The sequence below is a fragment of the Sebastes fasciatus genome, chromosome 3 (genome assembly GCF_043250625.1).
Source record: "Sebastes fasciatus isolate fSebFas1 chromosome 3, fSebFas1.pri, whole genome shotgun sequence".
Taxonomy (NCBI): Eukaryota; Metazoa; Chordata; class Actinopteri; order Perciformes; family Sebastidae; genus Sebastes; species Sebastes fasciatus.
Genome location: NC_133797.1, coordinates 13,739,062 through 13,757,170, shown reverse-complemented (window position 1 = coordinate 13,757,170; position 18,109 = coordinate 13,739,062). Strand labels below are relative to the sequence as shown.

The 18,109-nt window shown below is 41.2% G+C and overlaps 1 protein-coding gene across 1 annotated transcript in view; it reads right to left on the bottom strand.

Moving 5' to 3' along the window:
* LOC141765416 (uncharacterized) overlaps positions 1-18,109 on the bottom strand; it is a 55,396-nt gene that overhangs the window by 5,216 nt on the left and 32,071 nt on the right. Inside the window, exons 44-74 of the mRNA XM_074631467.1 lie at positions 17,668-17,842; positions 15,563-15,666; positions 13,991-14,186; positions 13,671-13,833; positions 13,347-13,441; positions 12,879-12,967; positions 11,713-11,795; positions 11,518-11,605; positions 11,219-11,321; positions 9,917-10,037; positions 9,641-9,756; positions 8,632-8,778; positions 7,208-7,307; positions 6,990-7,084; positions 6,692-6,883; positions 6,391-6,546; positions 6,068-6,197; positions 5,305-5,373; positions 4,885-5,082; positions 4,673-4,793; positions 4,477-4,565; positions 4,198-4,337; positions 3,651-3,863; positions 3,347-3,410; positions 3,152-3,241; positions 2,759-2,965; positions 2,327-2,402; positions 2,027-2,186; positions 1,814-1,909; positions 585-735; positions 381-466 (exon numbers count right to left, since the gene is read on the bottom strand). Of these exons, the coding sequence (XP_074487568.1) occupies positions 381-466; positions 585-735; positions 1,814-1,909; positions 2,027-2,186; positions 2,327-2,402; positions 2,759-2,965; positions 3,152-3,241; positions 3,347-3,410; positions 3,651-3,863; positions 4,198-4,337; positions 4,477-4,565; positions 4,673-4,793; positions 4,885-5,082; positions 5,305-5,373; positions 6,068-6,197; positions 6,391-6,546; positions 6,692-6,883; positions 6,990-7,084; positions 7,208-7,307; positions 8,632-8,778; positions 9,641-9,756; positions 9,917-10,037; positions 11,219-11,321; positions 11,518-11,605; positions 11,713-11,795; positions 12,879-12,967; positions 13,347-13,441; positions 13,671-13,833; positions 13,991-14,186; positions 15,563-15,666; positions 17,668-17,842 (3,913 nt within the window). The remainder of the gene's footprint in view (positions 1-380; positions 467-584; positions 736-1,813; positions 1,910-2,026; positions 2,187-2,326; positions 2,403-2,758; positions 2,966-3,151; positions 3,242-3,346; positions 3,411-3,650; positions 3,864-4,197; positions 4,338-4,476; positions 4,566-4,672; positions 4,794-4,884; positions 5,083-5,304; positions 5,374-6,067; positions 6,198-6,390; positions 6,547-6,691; positions 6,884-6,989; positions 7,085-7,207; positions 7,308-8,631; positions 8,779-9,640; positions 9,757-9,916; positions 10,038-11,218; positions 11,322-11,517; positions 11,606-11,712; positions 11,796-12,878; positions 12,968-13,346; positions 13,442-13,670; positions 13,834-13,990; positions 14,187-15,562; positions 15,667-17,667; positions 17,843-18,109) is intronic.

The window sequence follows — 18,109 nt, the reverse complement described above, 5'->3', positions numbered from 1 at the left end:
ACAAATAATCTGTTATTGTCAAATGTGTGTTATTATTGTGTGATTATGCCTTGCAGGATGTTCAAATCAGTCCCTTGTTTTTATAACTATGTCATAACTAAGTCATTGCAAGTGAGGCAGAAAAAATGCCTTCAAATACCTATCGAGATAATCATGAAGTGCTCTGTGAAGTGGTAGCAGTAGTGTAAAAGGTCAATAATGTTTGCCAAATATGGTTATTTAAAAAGTGTAAAAGCTACTGTAAGCAACATTTCATTGCTTCATTGACTTTGTTTCCAAACCCTCTACCCTGTTAGTGAGGCAGCATGGATGAGGACTCAGTTGTATGTTTTCTGTAGCAGGACATCCTGGTGAAACGCACACATGTGGCAGATGCTCACCTTGGCCTTGACCAGAGCGAGGAGAGCGTAAGCTGTGGCCTCCAGTGTGTAAACATGCCCCTTAGGTGTCGGCCAGTGGGACAACGCTGAGGAAGACACACAAATATATTTGTTATTACTACTGTATGCTCTACCTGGAACAAGCTCAGTTTACTAACAATTCCCCAAGACATCATCTTGGAATATTTAATGTTACAGAAATACCTGGGGAGGCAAACCTGTAGAGGATCTCGCGGTTCAGTTTGTTTTCATTGGCCAGGGCATATGACGTCATGGCAACAGCATATGGGTTGGTGAGGCTGGGCAGACGTCTTTCCAGATAGGCTACTGCTTTGTCGATACTGCCTGGCAGACTCTGGACAGAAGGAAAAGAAAGTTAGGAGAAATGGGAGAAGAGCCAGATAACAGTGATCCATCTATTTTTAATATCCCATTCTGTTCAGGAAACATTTGATCCTGGGACAATAGACCGGATCGTCCCCTCTCTTACCTTCTTCTGTGTCTTTTGAGCTAGACTGAGCCACTGAAAGAATCATTTTAGCACAATTGACCATTCACTAAACACTCTCCTTGAATAGCGATATCCCAATTTTAGTCAAAGTTAACGCGATAACGCGTTCACGCAAATTTGTTTCAACGCCACTAATTTCTTTATGCAACTTCTGATTTGTAGGTTGTAGCGGGCTCAGTTAGAATGCTAGAGTGAAGATACTGGCATCTTATGAAACTAGAAAACCTCAGGAATCCAACCATGCCACACTAGCTTATCGCAAAGGAGGCTAAATAACATATAATAATAATTTTGTCAAGGAATAGCTGGCGTGGCTATTTTCAAAGGTGTCTTTTGACCTCTGACCTCAAGATATGTGAATGAAAATGGGTTCTCTGGGTACCCACGAGTCTCCCCTTTACAGACATGCCCACTTTATGATAATCACATGCAGTTTGGGGCAAGTCATAGTCAAGTCAGCACACTGACACACTGACAGCTGTTGCCTGTTGGGCTTCAGTTTGCAATTTTATGATTTTAGCATGTATTTTATGCTAAATGCAGTACCTGTGAGGGTTTCTGGACAATATTTGTCATTGTTTTGTGCTGTTAATTGCTTTCCAATAATAAATATATACATACATTTGCATAGAGCAATCATATTCTCCCACTCCCATGTTGATAAGAGTATTAAATACTTGACAAATCTCCCTTTAAGGTGCATTTTGAACAGATAAAAAAGTGTGCAATGAATTTGTGATTAATTGCGATTAACTATGGACAATCATGCGATTAATCACAATTAAATATTTCAATCGATTGACAGCCCTAGTTAAGAGTGATACTTTGCAATTTCGGCCATCACTAGTGAGTCAGTAAATGAAGAAACAAATGCAGTGAGGGGGAAAAAAAAGAAAACATTGTATGCAGATGAGTTACTCACATTAACAGTTGCAGTACATAGTGTGCGTGACTCCTGCATGGCAATGAGGCAGAAGGCCGTCATGGAGGCATCTGAATCTCCGCCGCGCACATCACCCTACACATGCACACAGAGAGATTATAGATTATAGTCAATGATATGTAATTGTTTTCATCTCGCTATTTTTGTAGCACTAAGATGAAATATTGATGTTAATGAAATCCGTGCACGCACAATCATCTGTCCGCTAAACACAATTCCAACTTCTCTAAACAAGCCGTCAGGTTGCTGCGTGTTGAGAATCAGAAACTTAACAGCGTCACAGATGTCTTTTCTTTGCACTGCCACCAGACTGTTGGCCATGGCAAACACCTTGGCAACATAGGCTGTCAGCCTTAGACAGGAGAGAAGAGGAGAAGTTTAGTTTCATTTATTTGCCTATGAAATACACAATATTGTCATCACAGTCAAGTTAAGTTAAAGGAGGATGTGGAAACCATTATGTATGAGTTCAAAAATGTTTGAATGCCTCACCAGGTGCTACTTTGGTAAGTGGGATGCACAGTAAAAGACCCATCACTTTTTCGGTAGTTAAGCTCGTTCTGGTAACCTGGACACAAACAAAAACACAAAACCAGTTTGAGGAGTCCTCTAACATTTTTTTCCTGTGATTATAGCATTTTTCAAATGATTCTGGCGGCATACGTTTTTGTTTTTATAAGACAATCCTGGTGAAAACTTCTAAAGTCTATAAATGTCTATGTGTTGCATTCAGACCATTAATTGTCAGTGTCCCTAGCCTGGATCTGTGGGGAAGGGGTAGCATCGCATGCATTGCTGTCTACCATGCTGTTTTTGTTTTTTTTATATACCACTTCTGCCACGTCAGGAACTTTAAAATCCCACACAGAGGGGTATCAATGACATTTCTGGTATGTGTGCTAATAAACACATCTGTGAGCCTACCGAACTTGATGTGTTGGAGGGCTTCGTTACGTTTCTGAAAGCCCACAGCTTCCCACTGGTTGGTTTTGTCCAAATATGTGGCTGCAATGACAGGCAGGGTCATGCGGTACATGTTCTGCTCTCCGCAGCCTGAGGGCTGGAAGATCAGAGTACCCATAGAGTTCCCACTAACGGCGTTCTCCACCAGTGAAGAAACTTGTTCTCTCCCTGCATGCACAAACCAAACAGAAAAAAAATAAACATTATTAACTAAATAAACATGCAAAGGTCCCCCACAACCAGTGAGGTGGTCATTCATTTCCCAATAAGACCAATAACAATTTACACCAATGCAGAGTTCATTGTAACTGGCACTATATCGCATAACATGCCCAATACAACATCACATCTCACCTGTCACAGAGATCTGTGTGCTCGTAGGTGTGTTTGGAACCAAATCTTTCCTAGGAATTCCACTGTTGAGAGTTTCTTCTTGTTTACCATCTAAAGGGATAAACAGTGGGCACGTTGGGGGATCAATTAGCAAGTGATAAAAATTTAATATTAGTAAATTACTATATGATATAGCGGTTTAATGTGTAAACTCACCTACACCTTTTTTAGTGGGGTCTAGAGTTATAATCTGAGGAGATTTAACCAGCACACCTTCAGGCTGGAAAAGCAACAGATAGGACAAAGGTTAGAAATAAACAACTATTTTTGAGTAATCGTTATCTGCTGGTGTGTAACAAAATAAAATACGGCTTGATTGTTAACTGTCTCTCCTATTTACAGTTTATGTTGAAAAGTTGATACAGTATACATTTGCATCAAAGTTACGCCCCAAAAGATGTCCGTTTCCCTATACTGACTTTAACACAGGAGATCGCCGTTCGTTTCCCGTTTCTCTTACCACCACCCGCAGCATCTTCATGATTCCGTCATGGAGCGACGAATCTTTAACAGCTGCTTTGACCTCAATGCTGTATTGTCCGTCTTTCATGGGAATAATGATGAAGGGTACAGATCGTGTAGTTTGGGGCCCAATTTTGACCTCCTGACGATACTTCCCACGCTTAGAAGCTGCGCTGCACACGTGCTCCTTCTCAATCAGATCCACACGCACCTTGAGAACAGGACAAAGATGGAAAAAAGATATTGAAGTATGTGTAGTTGATCAAAGATGCTTCCCTAATTTGAAGACATTTTATGCTTTACATTGTTTCCTATAGGATCAATTTGATCTTGAAGGTACACTGTAAATATTGCAGTAAGGATTCCCCCAGTTCTGGGGCCGACCACCATGGAAGAGGATTTCATTCCCTTTTTTTGCCACACGTTGTAAGTCAGTCCAATATTTACTGTTGCTTTTGCTCTTTTGTTTGCAAACTCTTTGAGAAAAATATCATGGCCTCATTGTCTCTGGCATAAAACACCAGAGCAGGGCAACCCAGACTTACGGTGACATCATCGGGGCTGTAGTTGTGGAGGATTGCCTTAACTTCTAGCTGCTCTCCACGGACAGCAGAGTACGGCAGCCTGAGATCAACAAAGAATTCCTTTCGGACAATCACTTCTAACGGAGCGCCAACACAGATTCCTTTAAAATGAGAGGGATTCAAAAAGAAGTGATGAAACAGAGAATGGGAGAGAGAGAGAAAGGTGTAAAGGGATGATAGAGGTTTAAGATTAGAGGCACAACTAAAACACATGACAGATTTTAGTCACTGAATCCTCACCGTGAGTTTTTGACAGACTAATGCCAGTGATCTGCCAGGTTGTGATCGAGTCTTGCAAAGGAACATTTTTCATCAATGATGTGGTGTCACTGAAACAAAGAAAAGTGTCAACACTTTGAGAGGTACCTTTGAATCCTAGTGGTGTCGGTGTGAAGTTATCAGTCTATTTTTTCTGTGTATATTTCAGTTTACTCACCAGTTAGGTGTTTGTCGAGGGCAAGCAGGCAGATGGACATCTAACCACAGCCAACTTTCAGGGAACTTGGTGCGAGAAACAATTTCATTGCTGTCCATGTAACTGTTGTCATCCCCCTCACCTAAAGTGTCATTCAAAAGGTTTTTAATTTTCATTGTTTCATAAGTATGACCATGAATAGTAACCACCCATCCCTTGTCCCCGTCTCTTACTGCGAGCCAGTAGGAGGCTATCCTCCTTCTGCTCAGATCGCTGGGTTTCCATCTCCTTGCAGCAGTGCACGAAGGCAGTGACACAGGTTGCGCCATCAAGGATGTACTCGGCGCGCCTCTCACAGCTGTATGAGAGGAGGGTTTGCCTCATGCCTTCCGAACAACAGTCACGCTGCACTTGGTCGTTATATTGACTCACTGGAAAGAAAGAGGGTTGTAGAGGAGAGACAGAGGTGAGACGATATGGAGTACAAGAATAAGATAACAATTAGGATTTGAATAAGGAAAAACAAATAAACTAAATGGGAAAGGGAGGAAAGAACTAATACATAACATGACAAGAGTATTGTCAAAGTCCACAGTCCTGAACTGAGTGACTGAGTATGTGGTTATTGGGTAGTTTAGAGCTGTGGTTCTTACGTAAGCTGGTTGTGACATCCATTACAGTAGGGGCTCGTTTCCTCCTGCTGGGGGCCGGACATTTCAATTCTGGAAATGTAACACAGACAAGGTCTTTAACAGGTTTGACCCAGACTTGAGTTTTGCATTGTTTAGTTGATGTGATACTCTTAAAATCAGACTGAGATGGTTTATCTGGTTGGACACATTGACAGCATGATCTACAATTGCACACCTCATTTGTTGAAATGTTAAAAGGTTGTATAAATGCTTTATTAGAATAAAAACAAATCTTTTAAAAGCCCTAACAAACAGGAGGGATCATGATCAGCTCGTGTGGCAGTGACCAGTGTTAAGGTTAATATGGAAATGCCTCAAAGCGTCGGTTCAACCAAATTATCTCACTTACCCCAAGTGGTATAGTGTTGGTTTTATGTGCCCAAAGTGTAAGACATCTGTTTGAGATTCTGGCTCTCTGTTTGTGGTGCTCGCAGCACTGAAGAATTAAATAAAACTACACAGCAACGAGTGATTTCAGAAACAGTGTCTCTGAAACTATCTGCCTGTCCAGATACCGACAAAGGGGAGCAAGAATAATGTCATCCGGGTGAAAAGACCCTTTAAGATGCAGTTCTTCTACTGTCCACTAGATCCTTACTTATATAAAAGCATTTGACTGTAGGTGATGAATAAAGGTCCATGTGCCCACTTCTCCTAATTAGAGATATTTCATTGAGCATAAAGAGAGGCATGTTCAGAGAAGGGGAGGGTAAAGTAGCATCACCTAGTCTGTAGGGAGTACCAGAAGCCGTGTTGGACTCAAACAACAGCCCGGCATCGTAGAACACACCCATACCGTCCTTCCCTCCACCTGGTGTGCAGCCTGTGTCGTGCTTCTCGACAATGTCCCACACCTGAGCAGGTAGGAATGAGACACATTTACTAATGCAATGTATTTGCTGCAGAACAAACTTACACCGGATATTATTTGAATCCAAAAGCTAACAAAATTGAAAGTTAACATGTCTGAATGTTTTTAATACGTAGCTTTTTGAATTTAAGCCCTTTCAAATATTCTCAAAGATAATTATGAAATAAAGAAATTACCTTTTTCTGGGTGAGGCGGTGCTTGTTGTTTAGGACGTAGACGCCTTTGTCAACTGCCACCAATCCCACTGTGGCCTCTGGATCTCCTGTGACCTTCAGACCAAACATCTTGCGAGGCTCATAGGATTGTCTAGGTATAGATGATTCCAGCCTCAGCTAAATGTGAATCAGTGAATGAGACGTGCAGTTTTGAATTTGTTTCATACATAAAAACATATCAGAGAAGTATACAAAAAACGTTATCAGGTTGTGCATGGGTGTCTTGTTTGCCTTTTCGTTACATCAGTGTTGTGTGACTCACCGAGCCCATGCAGGAGTCCTTGACATCCATCCAAACAGAGTCTGATACCAATTCATTGCCATTTGTATGGTAGTAGGCTATGATGCGGAACGATGGCAGCATTTCTTTGGTAATGAGAACTATCAGGGAAATCAGTACTTGACCTATTGTCCTGTAACGGCCACTTTTCACCAGCTGACCTCTGCTCAGGATCTAGGGACACAGATTTATACATCAGCACTTATCACACATGAGTCGTGGGACGCAACAAAAAGAGTTACACATGTGCACACAAGCACAGGTGTAAAACACCTCTCACCAGGTATGTGATGTCAGTGTCGTCATTTTCCCGCCTGTTGAGGATAAAGTTGATTTTCAGGTTGTCTCCTAGGCCAAGCTCAGCTGCATCCACACCTGCAAATGTGACATGTTGTGATGAGTGCTGATCACAGAAAAGATTTAGCGCATGGTGCATACTTTGCCACTGCCACCACCTTTGTTTTTAATCATCTGATGTCATTTCAAGATGTAACTTACCTATGTGGATGTAGTTGTTGCTTTTAGTGGTATATGGGAGAGCAAACATGGTGGCTGATGCTTGCCTATCAGGTGATAAACGAGGATCATTGGTCTTTGCCTGCAATTAAAGACACACACAGGTAAGCATACACACACAGTTTAATAAATAAGACTTGAAAAGTCCCATGTCTATCCTATCTTAACTTATTGAGGCTTTGCCTGCCATAGTTTTGCCTTGCAATATAAAATTGCTAAATAGAATGACAAAAATACACAACACTGACAGGATGAAGTTCACCATTCACATACTGTACAGTAAATGTGTGAGCAGCAGAACCAAAACAAGGAGCTGGGTGATAGCTCTGCTTGATTTCACCTCTTCAAGTGAATATCAAAAATGTTGATTTTTGTAGGGGCTGAACGGTGGTGCAGTGGTTAGCACTGTCGCCTCACAGCAAGCAGGTTTGAATCCGGCTTCTGTGTGGAGTTAAGCGTGGGTTTTCTCCGGGTTCTCCAGTTTCCTCCCACAGTCCAAAGACATGCAGGTTAATTTAAAGGAACTGTTTGTAACTTCTTACAAGTATAAATCAATCCGGGTCGGCGTCACATGCGCGCCCGTGTGTGGCTACGCTGTTCAGACTCAGACTCCGACTCCAACACAAACTACACGGAAGCACCAAAACCGCAAAGTTATATCTAGTGAAGCCCGTCTTGCAAAACAGTGTTGGCCGCGGTCGGAGGACGCGGGGGAAACCGTAGCTTTGGTCTCCAGGGCCGGAGTCTCTGCTGTACTCTCCTCCTCTGCCTTCACTCAGCTCGCTCCACCTCACGTGCATGCACGCACACTACACACTGCAGAAGACTTCGTAACTCTGATAATATCTAGTGAATGTACAGTGGACGTTTGTTCAGAAATAACTGCTGCAGCTCCTTCACACTAACAGAGGTTTTCCGTGTCTTGTGACGTGACGGGGCTCCGCAACGAGTTACGTTATCGTCTCTGACCGGGTGCCGGTGTCTCCCCTGTTTTCTCCGGCCGCGGTCAAGAGGCTGAAGCAGGAAAAGCCAACACTAGGATCAGCAGTGATTCATGGAGATACCTTCCTCTGGTCAGCTAACATTACTGCCAAGCAGGTGAAATATAGAGTGATATTGTGGTTTAGCTGACGTGTGTCGCCTCACTGTTTTGAGCGATGCTCGTTCATGTCTATGTAGAGCGAGAACAAGTGCGAACCCGATGCTGATTTTCGAAGACTTAACGGCCACAGGTGTCGCTGTTAACAAGCATTTCTGATTCTTACAAACAGTCCCTTTAATTGTTGACTCTAAATTGGCCGTAGGTGTGAATGTGAGCGTGAATGGTTGTCTGTCTCTATGTGTCAGCCCTTTGATAGTTACAACCCCCCCTCCCACCCAGCCCCCGCAATTTCAGAGAGACTTACGGTGATTGTCAGTCTTGGTTCTCGTGTCACTGTATTGATGGTAAGCCTCGCCATGCCATTGGCCGCGGAGCTGCCCTCCACCTGTCCTGGATCGACCACCACTCTAACACCTTGTGCCGGAGTGCCGTCAGGATTCACAACTTCAACCTGCCATCAGAGACACAAACAGCTGAACAATCAGAAAACGTCCAACTGTCTTATTAAAACACACCTTATTAAGGTCAAACTCATGTTATTAGATTTGGTTTTAGTGCTGTGCACTAAGTTTAAGACTCAGGTAGTTTATGGCGATCCAAACTGTTGATGGATGAATTTCTCTTTTTCTCTGGAATCTCACATATCTGCCTTTATATCGTAATAAACATTATGTGACTTTTATATTTAGGACATACTGCCATTTGTGTTTTCAAAGAGTAACTATATTTCAGTTATGAAATGTTTTCAGTGAAGGATTTAGAAATATAGCCATTTGATTAGATTGATTTATTTCGAACATGTAACAAATAATAAGAATAACCAATAAAATAACAGTAAACATATACAGTAAATTCTAAATAAATTAAATAAATCAATATTGTATGTCCGAAAAGGCAGAAGTAAACACTTATATATGGTCCTACTCCTTTCTATAACTTAAACAATGAACTTAATGTTTATCACATACACACAAATAATCATCTTAATATAAAAAAACAATAACAACAACATCAACAATGAGCTTCACAGTCCCGAGAGAGACAAGGCCCCTTCCTCATCCCTGTACCTCTCAAAAACATTTTATACATCTTGAATGGATTTATAATTTTACTTTGCTAAATTTCTTCATCTATAACATTTCATATATTCACCCCACAAATTGTAGTACGAACATAATGTTTTTTTTTAAATAAATTTCCTCTTATAATCCCCCTCTATGTCTGAGAACATTTTTTGTTTGTTGCCAGGAAGTACCAGGCCATAAGCCATACATATGCTGTCAGTTTATGTAAATGTAAACAAGTGTACTTACTGCAACATCGAAGGACATTCCTGGTTTGAAATATTTGGGGGTTTTCTTGAAGTGGATGGTGTAAGGTGATGTGACAATCTGGATACTTCTCAACTCTGCCTCCACCATTTCACTACCTGTGAGTTGATGCAGAAACACAAACACATTCACACACAAACTTATTACAAGAGTTTGTTTTTTAATCTGTTCACAATCCATTAAAACGTATCCTGATATCATTATTTTCTTTTTTCAAATATACTGAACAGGCCCAAACACACAGTCTTTTTTTCTTACCGCTCTCCGTCATCACACTGACAGATACAAATATGGAACTCCCCACCAGGTCTGTGATGTTTGGGAAGGTCTGTGTGATGTGCTCTTTCTTCAGTGTGACCTCTCCACTACCTCTCTGGACCTAATGTGACATAATATAATAATGCATCTTGAAATACAGTATAGTGGTACAGTGATACAGTTAGTGGTTCAGGTACTTTACTGCTGTCCTCTGAGAACCACAATAGACCCGTTTTTGTCTGTTTTAGTGGGCTACAGGGGGTCTTTAGGGGGAGATAGCAGGTCAACAGTAGATGTCACATAGAAATGGTGTACATCATCTGAAAGCTGGGAACCTGAAGATTAATCTGAGATGCAGTTCAGCATTGTGTGTTAAGTTGTTCTAGTCATAAACCAGATATCAACATCAATTAATTAATTAAAATAAAATTGTGGAAGTTTATAAGGGCTTAGAACATTATGCTGGCCATTCCCATTAAGTTTGTCCATACCATTTGTTACACAGATTTGGTGCTAAATTTAAAAAAATTTTACCACTTGAGAATTGATGAAAATGATAAATAATCCCTCCAAAATACAACATTAAGACACAGAGACCTTAAGGAACACCATAGAAAAAGCCATGCTGTAATTTGGTAACAATAACTTTTGACATTTTGAGATTTCTGCAAGAATTGCACTTTTGTGGTTGTAAAGTTTCATGAGGCTGTGATTATCCTAGAGGTCACCACAGGTCACTTTATACAGTGACATCAAGTTTAAAAAAATGGTCTCACTACAATGATATGGCTACTATGGGGACTAACATCATCACACATGAATACAGTTGGGCTCATTGGATCCACAAGAGTCTCAGCCTTACAGTGATACCCAATTTATGTAATTCCAGGACTGTTTAGGGACTCCAGTATAGAGAAATAGTCAAGCACATCATTTAAGAATAGGCAAAAATAAGTGTTTGGTTCTTGCCCCAAACTGCATGTGATTATCATAAAGTGCATGTCTGTAAAGGGGAGACTCGTGGGTACCCATAGAACCCATTTAAATTCACATATCTTGAGGTCAGAGATCAAGGGACCCCTTTGAAAAACGCTATGCCAATTTTTTGCCAAACTTTGGAGCATTACTGAGCCTCCTACCCCAACATGCTAGCTTGACATGGTTGGTACCAATGGATTCCTTAGGTTTTCTAGTTTCATATATCTGTACCTTCTAGATCTAAAACAGAACCTGCCACAGCCTCTGAAAGATAACTTTTACAATACATATAAAAATATATCAAAAGTGTAAGAATGTGTTCACCTGCACTCTCTGAAGAGAACCTGGAAAGCTCCTCTTTTGACCATCTTGCATAACCCCAAACACCACGTAGGCCGTCCCATCCACCTCTTCACCAAACAGATACCTAAATCCACAAGAGGGAGACATGTTTAAGCCACAATGAAGCAAAACAGGACAATTAAAAACAAACAAACAACAAATGGCTAACAAACTAAAATAGCAAGAGCCTCAACACAACTTCTGAACAACTCTCTTTATTTTCTCCTCCAATCAATCTACCTATAAAACCTGGTCTTTAAAGCCACAGAATCTTTACTTACGTAGCTTTGATGTTGACGGTGAGGGCGTCACTGTCCACGTAGAAGAAGGGGCTCACAGGCGTCAGTTTAACCTCAAAACTGGGCAGCACTGGAAAATTGAAAACATTTTATTCTGTGTCCAATCCAGTAAAGAATAAGTGAATGTTGTAGGTTTATATAACATTTAAATAAAAGTACAGATAATGAAGGACTCACCATATTCTTTGACCTCGAACTCTGCAGAAAAGCTCTGCTGTGGGTTGCTGTGGAACTTCGTCACCACCTTCCACAGTCCGGGACTAAACACACACACAAACACATATTTCAATAATCAAACAAAAAAATATATACTGTATATATTAATTTAGAGACTGAAGGTAACAGGAATTAGACTTCGGACGGCGTGAAGTTATTTATGTCACACAAATTGAGATATAGGCCTACACAAATGAGCTGCTGTAAAGAACTTAACATTTCTAGAGAACTACAGAAACTCTGAAGTTTAGAAGAAAAGGTTTAAAGGTTTCAGGTTGGCTTTGCATTAGATAGAACGGATGTAGTACCTTTGTTTTATGTCTTTTTAGGCTGATTGGTTTTAGTTCATAGGGATTAAATGCATTTCTGTTTTGTCTGTCCATTTATAATTCATATTTAAATCTTAATAGATAAATTGCCCTACAACTTTAAGGAATAGTTTAACATTTAGTTTAGATGAGAAGATTATTGCCACTCTCATGTCTGCATGCTAAATATGAAGGTAGAGCCAGCAGCCAGTTAGCTTAGCTTAGCATAAAGACTGGAAACGGGCAAACTACTAGTTTAATAGTTTTTACTGCAAGTATATATATATATATATATATATATATATATATATATATATATATATATATATATTATACTTTTCTGTATACTTTTCAGTATTTCCAAGTATACTTGGACTCTTCTGTATACTTGCCAAGTATATTTCTATACTGCTGTCTGTATAAGCTAAGGATTCTTAAGTATAATTTTGTGAAGTATATCTCTGATAAGTACATTAAAAGTAAACTGAAAGCATGCTCTCTTTTTTAAGTTTAAAAGAAGTATAGTAATAGCACACTTGAACAAATTTATTTTTTGTAAGGGTCTCCACACTTCATACACTGTAGGCTATTATTTCTTTTAAGTTGTTTTCCAAACACTAAATTACAAACATGGAAATTAATTGTAAAAAACACAACATAAACATGGTAAAATAGCCTATGCATAATCTTAAAAGATTCTAGGTATTAAGATTTTGAATTGAATTCACTGTATCCATGTTAAAATGTAATTTCACTAAACAACAAAATGTAAATAGATACAATGTGGACAATTTTATTTAAATAAGATAAAATACTAACCTGACAATTTCAGCGAGTTGAAAATCTCCAGTGTGCATCCCTGATTTCAAAGAGACTGCATCAATTGGTAAAATGATGCCTTCAGGGGTCTAAAAATAAACAATATTGAACAATCATTAACAGAGAGCAGTGCCAGTTTACAAATTAATTTATTAAATCCATGCTACATTTTATGTATGTCCTTTATCTACAATCTAAGAAAGAAGAGACTGTCTTCAATGTGCAACTCAACCACTAGAGGGAGGCATGCATTTGTTTTAACAGTAAGTGGTAGGACAGGTGTTACTAGACACAAAACAGACACAAGGTTCAGTGGATGTGTTTTGGTTATTTTGGTCATTTGCAGCAAACTTATCTACTGTTAAGCATTTGTGATATCACCTCATCAAGAGGCTTCCTGCTCCCAGTCACAGCTGATTATATAATATTACATTAAATTCTGTGCTTATCAAAAATAAAATACAATACCACAATCTCGATGGCAATAGAAGGTTCAGGTTGGGTTTCGTCATCCCTCTCTACTGGCTCCATACGGGGCGTCAGTGCAAACATCCTGTAATGAACTGACACAGAGAAGGGAAGAGGTTAATTTTGCTGCTGAAGGTTGAAGGAAGGTGTATCTATTTTGAGTCATGTGACTGTTAAAGAACTCTTTTGACTTTAGGCCATTTCCACTTGTGTGTAGGGAAGGGTTCATTTACTGTAATTTACAGTACAATCATTCAATTTGGAAAAAAAGCCATGTAAAGACATTAGGCGTGTTTTTCAGCACTGATGTAAAAAAAAACTCACCTTTGCTGTTGGGAGTGTAGAGGGTCTTGTCAGTCTGGATGAAGATGTACCCGGACTGGAAGGACACTAAGACCACTTTCTCCAGCAGTCGGTCAGGGAACTGAGCTTGCAGGTACACATACTGCTTCATGTTGGGATCCTTGCTGAAGTCTCCAGCAGGGATCTGAAACCAGTATAAAGAGACACGAACAGCACATGAGGAGCAGGGTGGGGTAACTTACATCATGTGCGTTTCTGGATTCATTTCTAGATTCTTTGTGGCCATGTTAGAAAATGAAGCCAAGTAACAGTAACATATACAGTGACAGTATTTCATGTACCGTTATTTGTCCGAGCGCCTGGAAGTTGTTTGCACTGGTAAGTGTCACAGGTGTGAATGCCAGCCTTTTGTTTTTGGTTGGATGGTTCCTCACGCTGATTTCGACCGGGATGTTTGCACCGGAGCAGTCTTGACACTCCACAAAGATGTTTTCTGCTGTTCCTACCCGCAACAAGTTGGGGGCAGACATCACCTGCCTGCAGAGCAGCGATGAGAGAGGAAGAGTAATGTGTAGTCACTGTGCAGAAAGAACCACATGCTGTTTAGGTACTGACAAACATGTTTTTTTATGCATTTAAGGCACTATAAGACACACATGTCGGAAAAAGTGCACTCCGTAGAGTGCAGATTTTCGCCAGGTGTGTCTCCCTCTCCCCTCCCAAACAAAGAAATTGGATCTCACTATTGTCCATCCCGGTTCCCTTACGGTCAAGATGGCGGGGAAGATAACAAAAACAGGGATTTATTCATCGTGTATCGTGCCTAACTTTAGTGGATCATAACATATCGGGTATGGAATTAATCTGCAGATACTCCGGTTCAAAATGAGACCAAACATGTCTGTGGATGTCAGTTTTTGAGCTACGACAAAGGTCAAAATGTGGCCGGCAACAGACTAAGATAAGGCTTGTTTTTAGCCTAGCCGTTTGCCGGAAATGCCTTCAATCATGGTATAAAATAGTCAATGAAATATTTTTTACAAATTTTGAATCCCCGCAACTATGAGAGGTCCTTGACCAAAAAGTCATAAATGAGAACAAAAAAATATTAGGCTGATGGGTCCAGTAGTATACAAGATTAGCCGTGGACAGACAGACAGGTCCACGCACACACGACCAAACGCATGATCTCCCCACAGGCTTACGTCTGGTGAAAATGGAGGGTTATCACTGTTTAAACACGTGATTTACAGGTTTATGTGAATTTGTCCAACGGTTTTAAGAGTGGATCCCAAACCTTTTTTTTGTGTATGACTCTTTAAAATGAATGTGCTTGTTACCTCTCGTCAGGTATTGGCCTTACCGAGGGCAAAAGCAGAAGTCTGGAAAATAAACCTAATTTTGTGCATCAGAAATGTTATTTTTTGTCTTCTGACCCCTCAGGTTTATCTTGCCCCCCCCCATGTGCTCTCAGGACCATGAGCTCCGGCATGGACACACAATAAGTAATCTATTGATTACCTTGATGAAGATCCAGCACTGGATCAACAAAACATTTCATCATGGCTCTAGACTCTTGCTCTGTCTGGCGTAATGTATCGTTGTGCAAACTCTGAACAAAATATAGGCCAATTTACTGGCATCATTTGAAACACCACATTACCTTGTGACACAAAGTGCAAACTGGACTACAGCCCCTCATTATGTAAGACACACAATATTTGTATCCATACACTTTTTAAATGTAATATAAATGCAGAGGACCTCAAGTATTGTTGTTGCTCCTATTACAGTTTAACCAATAACAATGTGAATATTATGAAGATGAACAAACAAACTGTATATTTTAGCTCTGTTTTCTTATGTCAATTAATTCAAGCACGGGGGGTAAAGGTATAGGCTGGTCTACTTACAATGCAGCTCCATCAACTAGAGAAGTCAGGGAGACAAAGGCCACAGAGGCCAGCAGCCACAACAGAGTCATCCTCAACTGATCCTGATCCGCTGTCAATGTAGCCTGTCGCTGTGCAGCACCCTCTTTTTATCCACTCTCACCCCTCCTCCTGCACCCCACAAACAAACACATGATTTCCCAGCAGCAGTTGAGAAACCGTTGAATTCCGATAAGCTCTGATCTGAGGAAAAAGATAAACAGAAAATCAATGAGGGGTTTATATGACAGGGTCAAAAATGCCGTGTTCATGCTGCATGTTTTTTCTGGTTGTTTTTATTCTATTTTGCATGTTTTATAGTTGTTTTTATTCAAAATTATTTTGCATGTTTTATCCCTGCATGTTGTGTTGTAGGTGCACCGACCTTTTAAAGGGACTATTTGTAACTTTCAGAATTGCTTGTTAACAGCGACACCTGTGGCTGTTAAGTCAATGAAAGTCAGAGTCGGGCTCACGCTTGCTCAGGATGAGCCCATGATAAGGTAGGTTTTGCCTGTCCCCAGATCTAAAGATTCCCTGCAGTGCGGATAACTGAGGAATGTGCGCAGTTTATTCAGAGGACCCACATCAAAATTTCCTGTAATTAAAATATAAAACAGAGGAAAGGTAAGGATTAAATGCATAGCTAAAGGTGCAGTACAAAATATTAGTGCTGTATTCTCACATACTCCCAGTGCCACAGTGGAATCATGCCAATAGTTGGACATTTTGGGAAATACGCTTGTTCACTTTCTTGCCGAGGGTTAGATTGACGGCCGTTATTGATACCACTCTCATGAATGTATAGTAAATATGCAGCCAACAACCAGCTAACTGAGCATAGCATGAAGACTGGAAACAGTTAGCCTGGCTTTGTCCAAAGGTAACAAAATACACCTACCAGCACCTCCAATTTTGTTTGTATAATCTGTACAAAAAAAATAAGCTTAAAAATGACAGTTCACCTTTTAAAAGGACTGTTTGTAAGAATCAGAAATGCTTGTTAAGTCAACGAAAGTCAGCGTCGGGCTTGCGCTTGTGCTTTTTCTAAATAGACATGAACGAGCATCACTCAAAACAGTGAGATGACACACGTCAGCTAAAACCACAATATCACTCTATATTTCCCCTGCTTGGCAGTAATGTTAGCTGACCAGACGAAGGTCTCTCCATGAATCACTGCTGATCCTAGTGTTGGCTTTTCCTGCTTCAGCCTCCCGACTGCGCCTGCAAGGAGACACCTGCACCCAGTCAGAGACGATAACATTTCTCGCTGCGGAGCCCCGTCACTTCACAAGACACGGGCACCTCTGTTGGTCTGGAGGAGCTGCAGCAGTTATTTCTGCAAAAACGTCAACTGTACATTCACTAGATATTATCGGAGCTACTAACTCTTCTGCAGTGTGCAGTGAGCGCGCATGAACGTGTGGAGGTGGAGCGAGACAGCGAGAACGCTGTGTGAGTGAAGGCAAGCAGAGAGAGGAGGAGAGACTCTGGCCACACGCGAGCGCGCATATGCCAGGGCGTATGGGATACTGGCCCGGTAGATTTATATCTGTAAAAAGTTACAAACATTATACTGACTACTACCTACCAACTGCTCTCCTGAAGGCTACTACCTACCAACAGCTCTCCTGAAGACTACTACCTACCAACGGCTCGCCTGAACACTACTACATACCAACGGCTCTCCTGACGACTACTACCTACCAACGGCTCTCCTGAAGACTACTACCTACCAACGGCTCTCCTGAAGACTGCTACCTACCAACGGCTCTCCTGAAGACTACTACATACCAACGGCTCTCCTGACGACTACTACCTACCAACGGCTCTCCTGAAGACTACTACCTACCAACGGCTCTCCTGAAGACTGCTACCTACCAACGGCTCTCCTGACGACTACTACCTACCAACGGCTCTCCTGACGACTACTACCTACCAACGGCTCTCCTGAAGACTACTACCTACCAACGGCTCTCATGAAGACTACTACCTACCAACGGCTCTCCTGACAACTACTACCTACCAACGGCTCTCCTGAAGGCTACTACCTACCAACGGCTCTCCTGAAGACTACTACCTACCAGCCCAGTGACCAGCGAGTTCCTGTGTGACGTCATGCAGCAGACCGTGTCCGTCAACGCAGCTCCACTCAGACCGTTGGTCGGCAGTTGGTCTCCTGCTGCTCCAAGAACTAGTAAGTACTCTTTGGTACATTTGAGTGGCGTACACACTGAGACAGGCCAGGAAAGCTCGTAGCTGGAGTTGGTGATAGCCAAGCAGTGAGGAACACACTACTGGTCGTGGTGTCTCTGTTATTTCACGGCTTCGGACGAAGACGGTGTGGTAGGAGTAAGGGAGGAGCCAAAACACGGACACGGTGAGCCACTGGACTAGACCGCTAGAATGGACTGGATTAAAGAGCCGGACTGGATTTGACTGGATCGCTGGATTGGACTGGACTTTTTATAGGGTTTTAACCTTGCTGCTAGTAGCATTTTATTCATTTTAGCCTTTAAATTGATC